Source organism: Podarcis pityusensis (genome assembly GCF_964106645.2).
Source record: "Podarcis pityusensis genome assembly, chromosome: 12".
Classification (NCBI taxonomy): Eukaryota; Metazoa; Chordata; class Lepidosauria; order Squamata; family Lacertidae; genus Podarcis; species Podarcis pityusensis.
This window is the reverse complement of record NC_138037.1, coordinates 16,155,165-16,170,138: the sequence shown is the minus strand read 5'-3', so window position 1 is coordinate 16,170,138 and position 14,974 is coordinate 16,155,165. Positions and strand designations below refer to the sequence as shown.

Genomic DNA, 14,974 nt, shown 5'->3' with positions numbered 1-14,974 from the left:
TCCAAATTATTTCAGTGGGATTTATAATGCAATCTGTCTACTTAGAAATAAGCCCCATTGAGTTCAGTGGGACTGGTGTCTCAGTAGACATGTATATAATTGGACTCTTAACCAGCCCAGCACTTCAGCCAATGTTACTTCAATGCCTGGGAAAGCTAAAGCATAAATTTTAAAATCAGAAATAAACAGGAAAGGACTATATTTTATTAGGTTCATGGTCTCAAATCATGCATTATAAGACTGCAACATACAGAATGCCTCAATTGAACATTATTGCGAAGGTTTTGGGAAACCAGAATAATCTCAGCATGCAGCTCATTGGTATGTATGTGTATTATGGTATGTGGGTGTTACTGTGTAGTCACTAAACTAAACTAGCCACAAGAAATGAGAGTTTAGATAGCAAGAGACTCATTGTGAATATAAATGTGCAGCTACTATGTTAAAGGCATCTGCATTACAAAAGGTAAGCAGTGCTGTTTGCTGTCAAGATTCATGGGGCAGCAACAAATAGCCCAGTTACTGTCACTGAAGGAATGACTGGAGTTCATTGTGCCCAACGTGGATAAGAGTTCTGCTCACATCTTTCCAGGCTCCAAGTAACAACCAACTATTGATGGCTAACCAACAAGAGAGTGTCAATGAACAAACACAACTGCTTCTTTTCAGCAACTCACCATCTGCACACACTCCATTAAAGGCAGGCGGACAGCTTGGTTTCCAGACAAGGAGACCACACAAGCAGGAGTTTCAGGTGTGCCCTCTAGAAGGGCAAGGACAGCCTCCACACCCATGCGACTTGCCTGAAAATGAATAAAAAAAAACCATAAGAAATCTGTAAGAAACCTTTAACCATATGTGAACATTTTTCATGAAGGCTATGCCGACTTTGATACATGCCAACAAGCATCTACAGAATGTTCTTTGTATAGAACAGTTTTGCAGAATTAGAAATAGGGAGGGATAATTATTACAATACTATAAGAACAAATGACCACAGGTTGCTTTAAAATCTATTGCAGAACAGATGAGAAAGCAAAGAGCCCCTAAATCATGTACATAATTCCATAGGTGATCAAGAGTCTCCTTCTTTATATGGCCTCTACTTCCATTTTGCTAAGCACCTATATACGTCCTTGGAAGTTCCAATGCTATTCCCTGATCAGCAACTCATTGTGTTGGAAGGTCAAATCTTGCAGGAAATAGAGCAAAAAGAAGTCCAATCCCCACTGCCACAAATATTGCTTATCCATTCTCCCCTTTTTCCTATGGAGAAGACAATGAGCAGTGGTCAGATAGCACCCTTCAGAAGGCTAACTCCATGCTAAGGGCTGTCAGATGCAGACCTCATATGCTATGGCTTCATTTCCTCTGGACCAGCCATTTTGATGGAATGTCGCAACGGGAAATTATGAGACAGACAGAAAACTGATTTCAATGTTAGATGCTGTATGTGTATTACAGAATTACCTAGTCCTCCTTGGTCAGGGTGACATACATGGTTCTACCTCATTTTATCCTGAGAGATACTTATTGTCCAAAATCCAGAGAACATAATGGCTGAGTACAATTTTTAATCCATGACTTGCTCATTTATGTATGACCTTCTTCTCACTACCCCATATACTAGAAAGCCAGTGGCATTTGTGACTGTTCTACAATCTGAATGAGGACAAGGAACTATGTCACACCCTAAACAGAGGGGCTGAACACACAGGCTGCCTGCATCTACTTACCAAAATCCTATCAAATGCAGAGGGAGTGCCTCCCCTTTGCACATGGCCAAGGATAGTCACCCGAGTGTCATACCCTAGTCGCTGCACCACAAGCTGCAAAAAAGACAAAGTGTCAAGTTAAAGACGATAACAGGATTATGAGCTGTAACAGCTGCAGAAACACACTGGGGTACTATTGTGCCTGAACAGTAGGTGGAAATCCTAGCTTTAAACTTTAAGAATGCATACAATACAAAGATTATGAAGAGTTAGGATTCTTTAATAGTGATGGAGCAATGCTCTCAAATCCCTTTAACCTTAAGGCAAGCAAAATTGATCCCTATGTAAGCAAGTATTTTTAAAAAGTGAAGGTGGCAAGATTTCAGAACCAGTTTGACTAGAAGCAACAGCAGAATAATTTTTTAAAAACGTGTACAGCACTGGCAACAATGTCACCACTACTCCCACTTCAAGTCTTTGAAAAACTATTGTTTAGCTTCATCCTGAAAAACTGTTCCCTATAATAATTAAAGTAGAACATTTTGGAATTACTTAACTCTAGTGCGCAAATATTACACTAACAAAATAATAACTTTTGATGTATCTTCCAAGGCTGAGGTAAAAATATCTACAATTATATACAGAGGAGTAATAGCAAGGAAAAAACCCAGTCATGTCCTATTCCTTGTTACAATCAAGTCTGTACTCTCCTAACTCCAGATCTGTGAAAACTTTTCTTTCTGAACTGGAATATGGACTGGAATAGTCTGCTCTGTTTGTGGGGCAAGATTCCTGGAGAATCTGGCCTCTTTCCAATCAAGATTAAAAATTACAACCTGACAACGGGTGACCCTGTAACTGCAGACTTTGACTGGACATCTTAGTGGGACTGTTTGGGCATTAATCCTTCACCTACCTCCATGCATGGTAACTTTGGGACAAGGCCTTGAGGTACAGAAGTGAAAGCCTGAATGCAAGATCTCTTTTAACCCAGGATGCAGAAAGTGATACAGAAAGGGGTTTTGGTATATGGGGTTAGAGAGAGATCTTTTATCTGAACTACTGTGGGATCTCCCTGTTTGGCATTCCCTTTTATACATTGTGAGGAAGTGGAGAAGGGATAAGGGATAAGGAACCACACAAAGCACTTGAAAGTTTGCAGTGTGCTAAGGTGACAGAAAGCAAAGTCCAAACAGTCCAGGCTCTACATCTGAGTCAGAGGTGGTTTAAAAGAATTTTTACAAGTATAAATGTGTTGGCGGCAGAAGGAAAGGTAAAGCGTATGCAGCAGGGAATGACCACACAATTTTGAAAGGCTGTGTGTTCAACCCCACCCCCACTTGCAAACACAGAAGAAATCCATACTATGTCAAGGTATGTTATGGCCTCCTTGTGGTTTGTGCAGCAGCATCTTACTCATCTTGGAACTATTTTCCAATCCACATTAAAGTGAAGATTTTTCTTCCCTTTTATAGCACTTCTGGGTCACTGTCTGGCTGAACAGTGTAACAGTTTGTTCTGAGAAGCCTTGATGATAGAGCAGGCTCAAATTGCCGGGATTGTAGCCAAGTTGATAAGTGCCAAACTTAGTTCATATAATGGATATAATTTGATAACAAAAATCAGTTCAGCACTGAGAACTGAAGGCATCCTCCTTGTTTTGAATGTTTTGACCAGGTCCTACAAAATACTCAAATAACATAGTATACTCATTTGTATTTGTGTTTGCTTTATGCCTTTTAAAAGGCAGCAGCTAGGTTATAATCATAATTACTAAGATTACATTACTACTAAAGGACACAGATATAATACTTATTGTAACGCCTGAAATGATTAAAATGCAATCAACCATATAAAGAAAGGCTAATTATGTTAATAGAGAAATGATACACACTTTACACTATGTGGAAGAGAAGCATTCAGTTACGTATATCCTTGGTAGAATATTTGATTGGCAGCTTGATACTTACATCCTTAACTTGCTCTGAAGTTATAGGCTGATTGTGGCAATCAATGGCACCTTCTGCTACAATTATGATATTCAGCCTTTTCTTTCGTGCACGGTTCTAGGGTAAAAAAATGCAGAAAAGCCATTAAATCTGCCTCATGGTCTGAGACCACAGCAAATAGCTGAAGTTCAAAGCTGGGCTGTACCTTGAAAGCTTCTCAGACTGTTACAACTACTTAATGTGTTGTTACCATTTTGAAAATGAACATTAATCACCCCACAGACCTTGCTAAACCAGGATAAAAATAATGCCTCCTAACACATTTTTACCACCTCATTACTGCTGGCAACCCCAGCAGCTGTGGATTGCCTTGTTGGCAAATAACCCTTCCTCCTTGCAACAGTAGCATCATCATATAGCCCATGGGTAGGCAAACTAAGGCCCGGGGGCCAGATCTGGCCCAATCGCCTTCTAAATCTGGCCCGCAGACGGTCTGGGAATCAGCATGTTTTTACATGAGTAGAATGTGTCCTTTTATTTAAAATGCATCTCTGGGTTATTTGTGGGGCACAGGAATTCGTTCATATTTTTCCCCCCAAAATATAGTCCGGCCCCCCACAAGGTCTGAGGGACAGTGGACCGGCCCCCTGCTGAAAAATTTTGCTGACCCCTGATTATAGCCGATCAGGTCTAAATCCTCAACACTAGCAATACCTTTCATTCTGTACATTAGCACCAAAGATAAGAGTCAGGTGGACGACAAAGCAGTTCACAAGACAGTGCTGTCATTGCACACCTAAATGCCAGGTACCTGCTGGCAAGGGGATGCTTGCTACCTGAACATGTGTCATAGACAGGGCCGGCCCACCCATGAGGCAAGGTGACTGCCTTGGTGGCAGGATCCACAGGGGCAGCAGATTCCAATGTAGATATTTACCCCCCCCCCCCGGTTCCTGATGTAGTTTTTCACCCACCCCTTCTTCCCTGGCAGGGAAGGGGACACCATTTTGTGGTTCACCTCAGGTGCCAAAATGTTTTGAGACAGCTTAGATGTGCCTTCCCTCTACACTGCCCCATGGGTGGGGGGGGGGGTCTTTACTAGGTTGAAATGGAAAGATGATGAAAAAGGAGGACAATTTCACAGTAGGAAAACAATGCTGTGGAACACTTATTCCATTTTGGCTCTACCTAGGACACTGCGGGATTGAAAGCTTTCTGGCCATCCCTGATCTTTTCATTGAGGAACCTCGTAAGCTTTCAAAGAAGACTAAGAGATCCCAGGACACAGTTTGAAAGCCACTGCAGAAAATAATTACCTCAGAAAGCCTAGAACACATATGATCTTCCCATCCTTCCTCAGGTGGATATTCAGGAATAAAGACATAATCTGCACCACAGGCTAAGGCACTAACAAGAGCTAGGTACCTAGAACAAAATCAGAAAATCCAAATGAGAACGTGAACTATATATTTCGGCAATTTTAACTAAATGTGGTGTTGGCAGACATACGTACCCACAGTGTCTCCCCATCACCTCCAGGACAAAGGTCCTCTGATGGCTGTAACAATTACAATAAATATTAATAGTGTCATAACAGCATTGAAGTATGAAGTGATATGCACAAATGCACAGAAAGAAGACAAGACAGTTGTTTGGCACTGCAGAAACTACATTTGTGCTTGCGTTTTCCATCTTCCCCCAGGCACTTCTTAACTTTCTGATTTGCAGCATACTATCATGTGCCATTATTCTTTGCATTATTATTCCACCCCACTGTGCAGACCACTGTGTCACACTAAATTTAATGAAGTCATGCCATTTAAGAGAGTGTACAGGTTATTCCTCAGATCTTAACTGCCTTTCAGTGATGGCTACTATTTGAAAAACTGCAAAACTAGGCAAGTCCTAACAATCAAATCTCAATCCCCCCATTTGTTCACAGAACTAAACTACATACAAAAAAGCAATATTAAAGTAAAGCCTAACTTAAAAGCCCCTGATCTATGCAAGATGGGCTTTCCCCCTCTTTTGACCTCCACATGCAGTTTTCATACCACTGCATGTGTCTGATGATGTGATAAATACCAGCCCAAGTGGTGACAGGACTCAGCTGCCATTCCCAGGAATCCAGAAATGCCTTCCAGAGCTCCATTTTCCTCTGGCTGCACAATGCGGAAGGCTGCAAGCCTCCACAGAAGCTGCTTAAATTCCATTGATTTCAATAGTATTTAAGCAGACTACGGTCAAAAGTTTGAATGCAACGCCAATCTGTGTTTTAGCATTGTGTGAATGAGTAACTGTAAGCCTTGACCTCTCTTGCTCCCTGCTCCTCCTCTGGAACTGCTGTGAGGAGATTAGAGATATGTGCTTCCTAGTTTAAACTAAGCAGTTCCTCAATCCATCAGAACTGGGAGCTCCAGTTAGTTTAAACTGAGAGTGATAACCCCTTTTTGTCCTGAGGGCAGCATTCTGCGCATGCCAGTGGTGACAGGGTAAAAAATAATAGTGGGTGCAGTCAAAGACTGCCACATCTTTCCACAAATACACATTACAGGAAAGAAAGATAGAGATGCCATTTTTGACATCCATATTTGGATTCTCATCTAGCTCCTCTCTTTGTCATAAATTGCAACGCAGGCAGGTTTTCCGTGTGCACATAACCACCCTTCCGTCTTTGGCAAAAGGATGAAATTAATACAACTTCAGTGCACTTTAATACTGCTAAATACTCTTAGCCATTGCCCAAGTGGCCATCTTAAAATTTCACATCCTGAGTTCAAAGTACCTTTGAGCAGTGGTCATAATGGCATCCACAACTTCAATGATTCTGTGCAAGGCAGAGTCAGTGCCAATGGTCATATCGGTACCACAGAAGTCATTGTCGATGGAGCCAACCATTCCCACAATGTTGAGGTAAGCGTACTTCTTGATAGCCCCTTTTTCAATCTCACCTGGCAAAAAAGCAGGAGAAAAATAGATCCAGAAATGTCTGACAAACACCACACCCCTCCAGTGAATGTAAACCAATGTAGCTTTAGCATTTATTGGCTTGGCGTGTGTAAGAGGCAAGAAAATGCTCTTCGTGAAGAAAGGATTAAGTGAATTAATGCTGCATGAAGCTTCACCAGTGAATGGGAGTTTTATTTCTGCCATCAGTTATTGGGAAAGAATGGGGAGTGGGCTAGGAGACCAAAGATGTCCTCACTTTATTGGGGTCATGGAACTGAAGTTTTGATAAGACTGTGCTTGTATGAATAGACAAAAACAACAACAACTATTAACCTTTAAATGTAATCAGTTGTGCTCAATACAACACAAGGTGGTCCAACTGGTGGCCTCAGAGCCACTTTCCCCCCCTAAGTAATGTTTAGAAGGGTAGAATGCTTGTTCAGAGTTTCACTCCAAAGAAAAAGCAATTGTTTTCACAGAGGAGAGCTCACATTGAAATTTTTAGGTTTAAAACTCTTTATCCCTTTAGGTTTTGTGGTGTGAAAATATGATTGCCAGATGTCACTAACTGTGCTTCAGAGTTTGACCAAACTGAGTACTGCTTGAGAGGCAAAATACACTTCTGTTCCCCAGAGCACTTGCTGGACAAGAGAGCACCCATTGCAGAATACAGTAGCTGGCCAGCCTGAAATAGTGACTGAGATTCTCATTTGTCATCCATGTATTACAAATGCTGGCCATTTTCAAAGCAGCCATATGCTCTTTATTTGTTATTAAGAGTTTCACAAAACCAGTTAATTGTATCAAGGGCCATTATAGCTCCTCTACTGCGAAATAAGATGTTACCTCAGTGCTACGCACTCTCAACCAGGGATAAAACTACACGGCAGTGGCTATCAATACTGGCTTTTAAGGGCAAAAGCTAGGATTAAGAGCCTAATTCTGTGACAGAGGCAAGTGGGAGAACAGAACCGTCTAGGTACAGTTTGTCTCTCAGATGCCTTCTTGGAATCAGTAAGGAAATAAGTGACAAACTGCATTGTTGTGTAACACTAGTACCTCAATCCAAGCACCTCCACCTCTGTATCCACTTGCAATCCTAGTGTAAATGCTCCCCAGGTATGGAATACTCTCTCCTCCAAGCTTTGACCAGCACTAACCTTGGTTATATTATAACAACAGCTGAAGACTCTGCTATTCCACAAAGGGTTTATTAAACGGACTGTCATGTGTCTGAGTGATATTTGTCGGTGCATGTCTAATCTGACAGATATATTTAACAGAAGGGAGAAGGTTGCACTTTAAAGTATATTCTACTTGGTTTTTATTTAATTGCAAAATGCTCTGAGATCATGGTGATGTAGGGAGGGATATAAATCTTATACAATAAACTAACAACGTAAGCGCTTGTACAGCACAACAAATATGTTTCCTTGCACTTATGCAGCACTTTTCTGCTGATGTACCAAAGGTGGTTTGCAATTTTAAAATACTAAAATAAATAACACAGAACGTGAGGAGCTTAATGCCCCACAAGATTAAGCATGACTTACCATTTTGTGCCAGTTCCTCTAAAAGGCCATTCCACTCCTCACGGAAAAGATTAGCCCCTGTTAAGCTGCCGTCCCCACCAATCACACAAAGGTTAGTGATGCCACACTTCACCAGGTTGCAAGCTGCCTTCAAGCGGCCCTCCCGGGTCCGAAAAGCTTTGCAGCGGGCACTGCCAATGACCGTTCCTCCCTTCAAGAGAAAAGAGAAGAATCTGGTTGAGGGAACAAGCTCTCCAGATGTTACTTCCATTGCTATAAACACTAATGCAGAAGCTGGTGCTGGCAGAAGTATGATGGAGTATATAGTCCATGGGCAGGCCACCTAAGGCCCAGGGGCCGGATCCGGTCCAATCACCTTCTAAATCTGGCCCGTGGACAGTCCAGGAATCAGCGTGTTTTTACATGAGTAGAATGTGCCCTTTTATTTAAATGCATCTCTGGGTTATTTGTGGGGCACAGGAATTCGTTCATTTCCCCCCCAAAAAATATAGTCCGGACCCCACAAGGACTGAGGGACAGTGGACCGGCCCCCTGCTGAAAAAGTTTGCTGACCCCTGATATAGTCTGTGTACATTTCCTACGTCTGTTGTCAGATGTAAACACTACTTGGTTAAAGAAATATGCAACACATATACATTTCCTTGTCCTTGGAGGATTGAAAATGATTTTAAGCTATTGCGCTTATTTTGTAGCTCACTGGTTCCAAACTATTCCTTTTATTCTAGGGACAAAATTCATTATTAGAGGTCAAACAACAACACCAATGATGAGACAAAAGGTCACCTTTACAACCCGATAGTGCTCCTTGCCATAGCAATGCCTTTATTAGCAGGGAACCTTAAACTGAGGATGGCAGAGAGGAAAAGCAAGGTGGCAGGGAGAGTTGACTCAATTGCCGTAACAAGAGAGACGCTTCCTCTCTTGCCAGGAAGCCTGGAGGTGACAGGGGGTGTGTAGCTAAGGGTGGGTTTCCTGTCAAACCTGTTCATAAGTCAGCCAGGCACCAGACAAGAAGGATCAGTCCTGGAAGCCTCAGCTGGTAAAATGTTGAGGGCAGTAGAGAGCATGGGGAGAGAGGAGGTCAGCAGTTGCTGCTTCCCTCTCGTGCCTGAGATCCAGGCTAAAATAAAAACAGAGAGCATTGATACGGAAAGGTTCCCTACACCATGTGCAGTGCTTATCCGACACAGAGCAGCAACAGTATGTTGGTTCTCTGCAGAGGTCATTTCATTTCAGATCAGTTGGATATTTGGGGGAGGGAGCAAGAAACAAGAAAAGAAGAGACTAGGGTCAATGTTGTGAGTATAAAATGGGATAAGCCCCTGCGTGCTACACTGAACTCCACGAAGAAAGGGCAGGATGCAGGTGTGAAAGTACAACATTGACCAGAAGATCCAATATCTTACATTTAACGGACTTTAATCCGCTTTACTTGGCTTACGCACAAAGCACAGCATTTATGGTCGTCTGGTACAGATGGTGACTAAAAATGATGGCTGGTAGTCAGTTATATATAAACTTGAGTAATAGATAACAGATGTGATAATAAAGTGATTGCTACTGGGGAATAAACTACATTAATGACACATTCCTTAATAAGTAACACACACATTACTGTTACTCATGACTATAGGACAAAGTAGCATTTCAGCCAGGTTCTTTTTCGCTTTCCTGCTATCATTGCACAACAGTTTCCTTCATTTCTTTATCAATTTTTCAATCTGGACTTGGTATTCTGTTCCTCCACACCTTCAGAACTGCTGCTGTGCAAGATTTAAAAGTCAGGAAGAATCAGTGTTTCAGCCGAATCTTATGAAACAGATAATCTGTTCCGTTAGTTTTATAGTATATGGTTCAAAAGCATAAATCTCTTCAGTCAAGGTTTAAATCACATTTATTATCCTTGACTGAAGTTCTGCCACCGGTCAGAAGTATTTTTTGCATACTAGAAGAGTGTCAATATAAGAGAAAAGTGTTATGTAATTTCCTTTGCTGAAAACATGCTAGTTGCTGATTACGCAATATTAATTCCTCTTTTTTGATGCAGGAAAAAGAATTAAAGCTATGTCCATATTTTGCTCTCAGAACGGTGTCAATTTACTGTGGTACAGGGCTCATCTACGCTGAAAACATTTCTTGGCACTACCATACCCATACGTGATGCAAGTCACGGCAGGCAGGGAATTTTCCTGCAAGAGGAGCCAAGCTCAAGCCAACACAAAACAGTTATTAAATCCTGAAGGGAACATAGGAACATTTTTTATACTGACTCATACTAGGAGGGGGAAATAAAAAGCAAAGAGAGCTCTGCTGGCATCCTTCTGCTTGGATGCTGCTCCATTTCTCTTCCCTGAACATAAAAAAAAGAGAGACAATAAGGCTGCCCAGATATTTGTGCACTGAAAATATTGGATGGTGACAGAAGCAAAAATTCTAAGAAAGTATATCTAAGACTTACTTTCAAATAAACAGGCTTGGGACCAAAACACAAAGCTGTTTAGTGCAAAGCATTTTGCTTAATTACTAAAACATTTTATTCATTAGCTCTTTAGGGATGGTTTTTAGAAAAGTAACACACTTGCATGAAAATGAGTCCTAATTCAGGACCTACCACTTGGAGGATGCTTGAAACACTTTCCCATGTGACTTCAACAATGTTGTCACCTCCATCAACCATGCCCTGGTAACCCTGTGACAAGAGAGAAACATTATAGAAACCTGACATTAAAAAGAGCACTCATTTAAGAGGGGATTAAATACAGTTGTAACATAAAAGGGTTTTTATGATAAAACTGAGCTAAGTTTATGATCAAGTAAGATGGATAGGAAAGAACGAGAATGGTGCAGGAGTAGGAAAACGGCAGAACCACACACATGTAGTCTTTGGGGGAAGCTACGAGAGCATAAACATGTTAAGAACTATACATTTGTAGTGTAGCTAAACCTTTTGTGTAAAAATTCACTAAGGCTGGTTTATGTATACGGTGTTAGGGCACTGTTATAATCTGCAAAACTCCTAAGTGCTACCTGTCCCTTTCTCTGAATACACATTTCAGAACAAATCTCTTATCTATAATTTTCTCTGAAACATTGTTGCTTTTTCTTTTAAAAGAGCTGATTGCTTGTTGGAAGCCTTAATGTTTACTGCGTATCCATTCCCTACATAATTTGACTGTACTTCCAGCTGAGGTAATGTAAATCAAAACAAGTTTACAGCTGATAAACCTGAGAATGTTGCAGTGTTCACAGAGACAGAGTAAGCATAGAGACAAAGGCGTTCACACACAAACACAGAAAATTCGACACTAATTACAAGTACAAGCATGTTACAGCAACCATGGCTACTCTCCATTGCAGACAGAGGGCAAATCACCAGAACAACAACGTCCATTGAAGCTGCTGTGATCATGATGGTTTCTGAAGTGGAGCGGAGGAAATCTCTGTCCTTTCAGCATATCCTTTGGAATTTCCCAGCCTACGTGCCATGGCACTGGATTTGCCCGATTATATTCTGGTACCTACAACAAATACCTCTTTGTGGCAGACCCATGCATTCAAGAGATGTTGGCTATGATTCATTCTTCAGCTAATGAAGCATTCAAAAAAACAAAACTGCATCTCATCAAATACTCCAGTTCTCCCAGGGTAGTCCTGAATTTCTGATCCCTATTCCTAAAAAAGAGAAGGGTCAATTTTCTCACTCTTTTGATTTTTGAGGTTTGGGATGGGGAGTACCTTCATTTTAATGTTTAAGTTGGTACAATATGCACTAGAGTTTCTACATTTTCCATTTGTTACATTTCAGCACCACCCCCAAAGTCTCTAGAAGCAGCTGCATGCCACTTCTTAAGCAAAGATTATTTCACAGACTGTAGCTGGTAAGGTTATAATGCTAGAAGGCATTTGTGGTTTTCTAGTTACCAGAATCTCATATCACACACTTCTTAAAAGAAAAACCAATGGCCAGACTTTTGTGGGTGGTGGGGTGGGGGACAGAATTGCAAATAAACTTCTCCCTCTATTCCCCCAACACCCTTCTATCCAGATAATAGATGGTGCTGAATGTGTTTGAATTAAATCTATTCTATAGTAAATCCTGATCCATTGTGAGGTTAAGCAGTGTATTAAACTTCTCATTTAGGACAAGCTAACTGCTGCAGTCTAAATATATTCAGCATCCTTTTCTTCTTGAATATATCACAACACACACACACACATGCTGAGCTAAAGTGGCCCACTTTTTCTTATCTAATGTTGCTTTCTCATATACTTGAAAAATATTATGCTTAAGAAAGGCATAATCTGACAAATTCCCAGATATCTAATTTCTCTTGATTTATACCTAGAGACTATTAGCCACTCAATAACCTGCTCATCCATATTAATGAGCAATAATTATAATTTCTCCTCATAAACATTGGATCCCGAAACCTTACCACAGGGTGGGGAATCTGGGGTGGGGGTAAATGCAATACTGTATTGTAGTCCTCTAGATTCTTCCAAGGGCATACCCCTTACTAATCCTGCTCTGAGCTCTAAAGAAGTGCTTTCGCCTGAATGTGGCTGTGTGAGTGGAAACCTCTGGCTTTCATGTGGCTGGAGCATTGCTAGCTGAGCCTCTTGGGCTTGCCGATTGGAAGGCTGGTGGTTTGGATTCCCGTGACGGGGTGAGCTCCTGTTGCTCTGTCCCAGCTCCTGCCAACCTAGCAGTTCAAAAGCATACCAGTGCAAGTAGATAAGTAGGTACCACTCCGGCGGGAAGGTAAATGGCATTTCCGTGCGCTCTGGCTTCCATCATGGTCCTCAGTGCACCAGAAGCAGTTTAGTCATGCTGGCCACATGACACAGAAAGCTGTCTGTGGACAAACACCGGCCTGAAAGCTAGATTAGTGCTGCAACCCCATAGTCGCCTTTGACTGGAGTTAACCATCCAGGGGTCCTTTATCTTTTTTTACCTTTACCTACAAAGATCACATCTATGACTCCATTCCTCTGGATCCTCACCCACTGCTGGCTGGCATGTAGCCACCAGAAGGTTAAAACAAAAATAAATTAAAGTTGTTTTGTCTTATACTTTTAATACTTTCTGGGGGTTTGGGGGTAAGATTTGTAAGATTCACCAGAAAAGTGGTATCAAAGGGGGCCACCAGGTGGCGCGTTGGAAGATGGCCGACAATAACATCTCTCTGACCCATACGAGGTAATTAAGGGGCTGCTATGGGAAGTATGCAGTCTTCCCCCCCCCCAGGAGACGGGGGGGCGCTGCCTTGCCAGCGGTGTTCACAATGCACCCCCTGATCCGAGAGATGGGGGTGCCGAACACTTGGCACGAGCCATCAGTGAAGTCAGATCTTCCTGACGCCGATTTCAATTAGCGCGTGCTGGTTAGCTTCAGCTCGGAATTATAATTGAGAATGAAGCTGAAGCACATACATCAAGTAATGTTCGAGGATAAGACTGCTGATTTATGGATCTCTGTGACCGGGAGTGACGGATGGATAAGTAAATCTTCTGGTGAATCACCACTAGGAGACTGTATGTTTGGAATGAAGGGGGGGTGGAGGAAAAAAAACTTTTTTTTCCCTTTGCACGATGTGATATTAATAACCCTTCACCCCAGATAGAAATAAGATCGTTGCGTTTTTATTAATCACAAGCAGGAATTCAAGAACTGTGTGGGATGGATTATAACAGGAGAGAGGATTGGTGAACGGTGAGAAAGAGGAAAATTTTTACGGCGCCGTTAAAAAATGGCGTCTCGCCAAGACAGGCTTGCCAGAGAAAGAAGGACAGGGGGAGGAGAATCAGGATCGTTCAAAAGAGAAGGAATGTTGGAACGCAAGCTTGACCTGACAGAGCCTCCTGATTAATTTGATTTATTTGGCAAGCCTGAGAAAAGTAAAGGACAGACCGAAGATTAATTTTTTATGGAAGCATTGAACAGAGGCTGTCCCTGAGTGATATGATCTTTGAAGAGTACAAAACCCACACAGAGGATGCCTGTTTTCAATCTGCTTGTGAAAATTATCAGAGATTGCAAAGAAATGAATATACGATAACAACAAGAAGAGAAAGAAAGTAATAAAGGACTATCTAGACTGAACTGGATAGAACTGTCTAATTAAAGCAGTAATATAAGTGATGTTTGGTCTCGTTCGTAGTTTTGGACTCGTGCGGAGCTTGATGTATGGGTACCCCCCCAAGAAATTAAAATTTGGCTGTATAATTTGGAACTAATGTGATTTGGATAATGTGATGTGATTGGCCTGTTAATAAAAATTATTTTTTTTAAAAAAGAAAAGTGGTATCAAAATAAATAGTTCAAGGTGTTTTTACTAGATTATTTTATGCCGAGATGTGATTCCAGTCTATTCATCATCACTAATACAAAAGGTTTACACATCAAACACTTCCGTCATTCCAGGGGACACTTAGAGAAAAGTTAGTTTTCTGATAGGCACTTGTGTGTTTAAACAGAAAGGGATATTGAAGACAAACCACCCCACAACTTGTCCGCAGCCAGTTTGCATTTCTGCCTTTGCTAAGTTACAGTCAGCACAACTTCCAGGTTATCGCAGCTTGGAATGCACAGCTGACACAAAACAGTGGCAGTGCTGACATGGGGGCTACTTTTCCCCACGACCTCAACGCATAATTACTTCACTGAACAAATAAAACTCTCGCTGGGAGGAAAAGGGATAAAAAAAGAAGCAGAATAAAGATGCTAGGAACTACAACTCTGTAACACATCAGTGTAAGACCTGGAACTCCACGACTTGGCTCTCTAATCAGGGTACAATTATCCTAA

The 14,974-nt window shown here is 41.5% G+C and overlaps 1 protein-coding gene across 4 annotated transcripts in view; it reads right to left on the bottom strand.

Annotated features, from left to right (window-relative positions):
* PFKP (phosphofructokinase, platelet) overlaps positions 1 to 14,974 on the bottom strand; it is a 60,684-nt gene that overhangs the window by 23,460 nt on the left and 22,250 nt on the right. For all 4 annotated transcript variants that reach the window (XM_080974037.1, XM_080974035.1, XM_080974036.1 and 1 more), the window contains exons 4-11: positions 10,778 to 10,855; positions 8,167 to 8,356; positions 6,450 to 6,615; positions 5,178 to 5,222; positions 4,981 to 5,089; positions 3,686 to 3,781; positions 1,737 to 1,829; positions 678 to 803 (exon numbers count right to left, since the gene is read on the bottom strand). In XM_080974037.1, the coding sequence (XP_080830163.1) occupies positions 678 to 803; positions 1,737 to 1,829; positions 3,686 to 3,781; positions 4,981 to 5,089; positions 5,178 to 5,222; positions 6,450 to 6,615; positions 8,167 to 8,356; positions 10,778 to 10,855 (903 nt within the window). The remainder of the gene's footprint in view (positions 1 to 677; positions 804 to 1,736; positions 1,830 to 3,685; positions 3,782 to 4,980; positions 5,090 to 5,177; positions 5,223 to 6,449; positions 6,616 to 8,166; positions 8,357 to 10,777; positions 10,856 to 14,974) is intronic.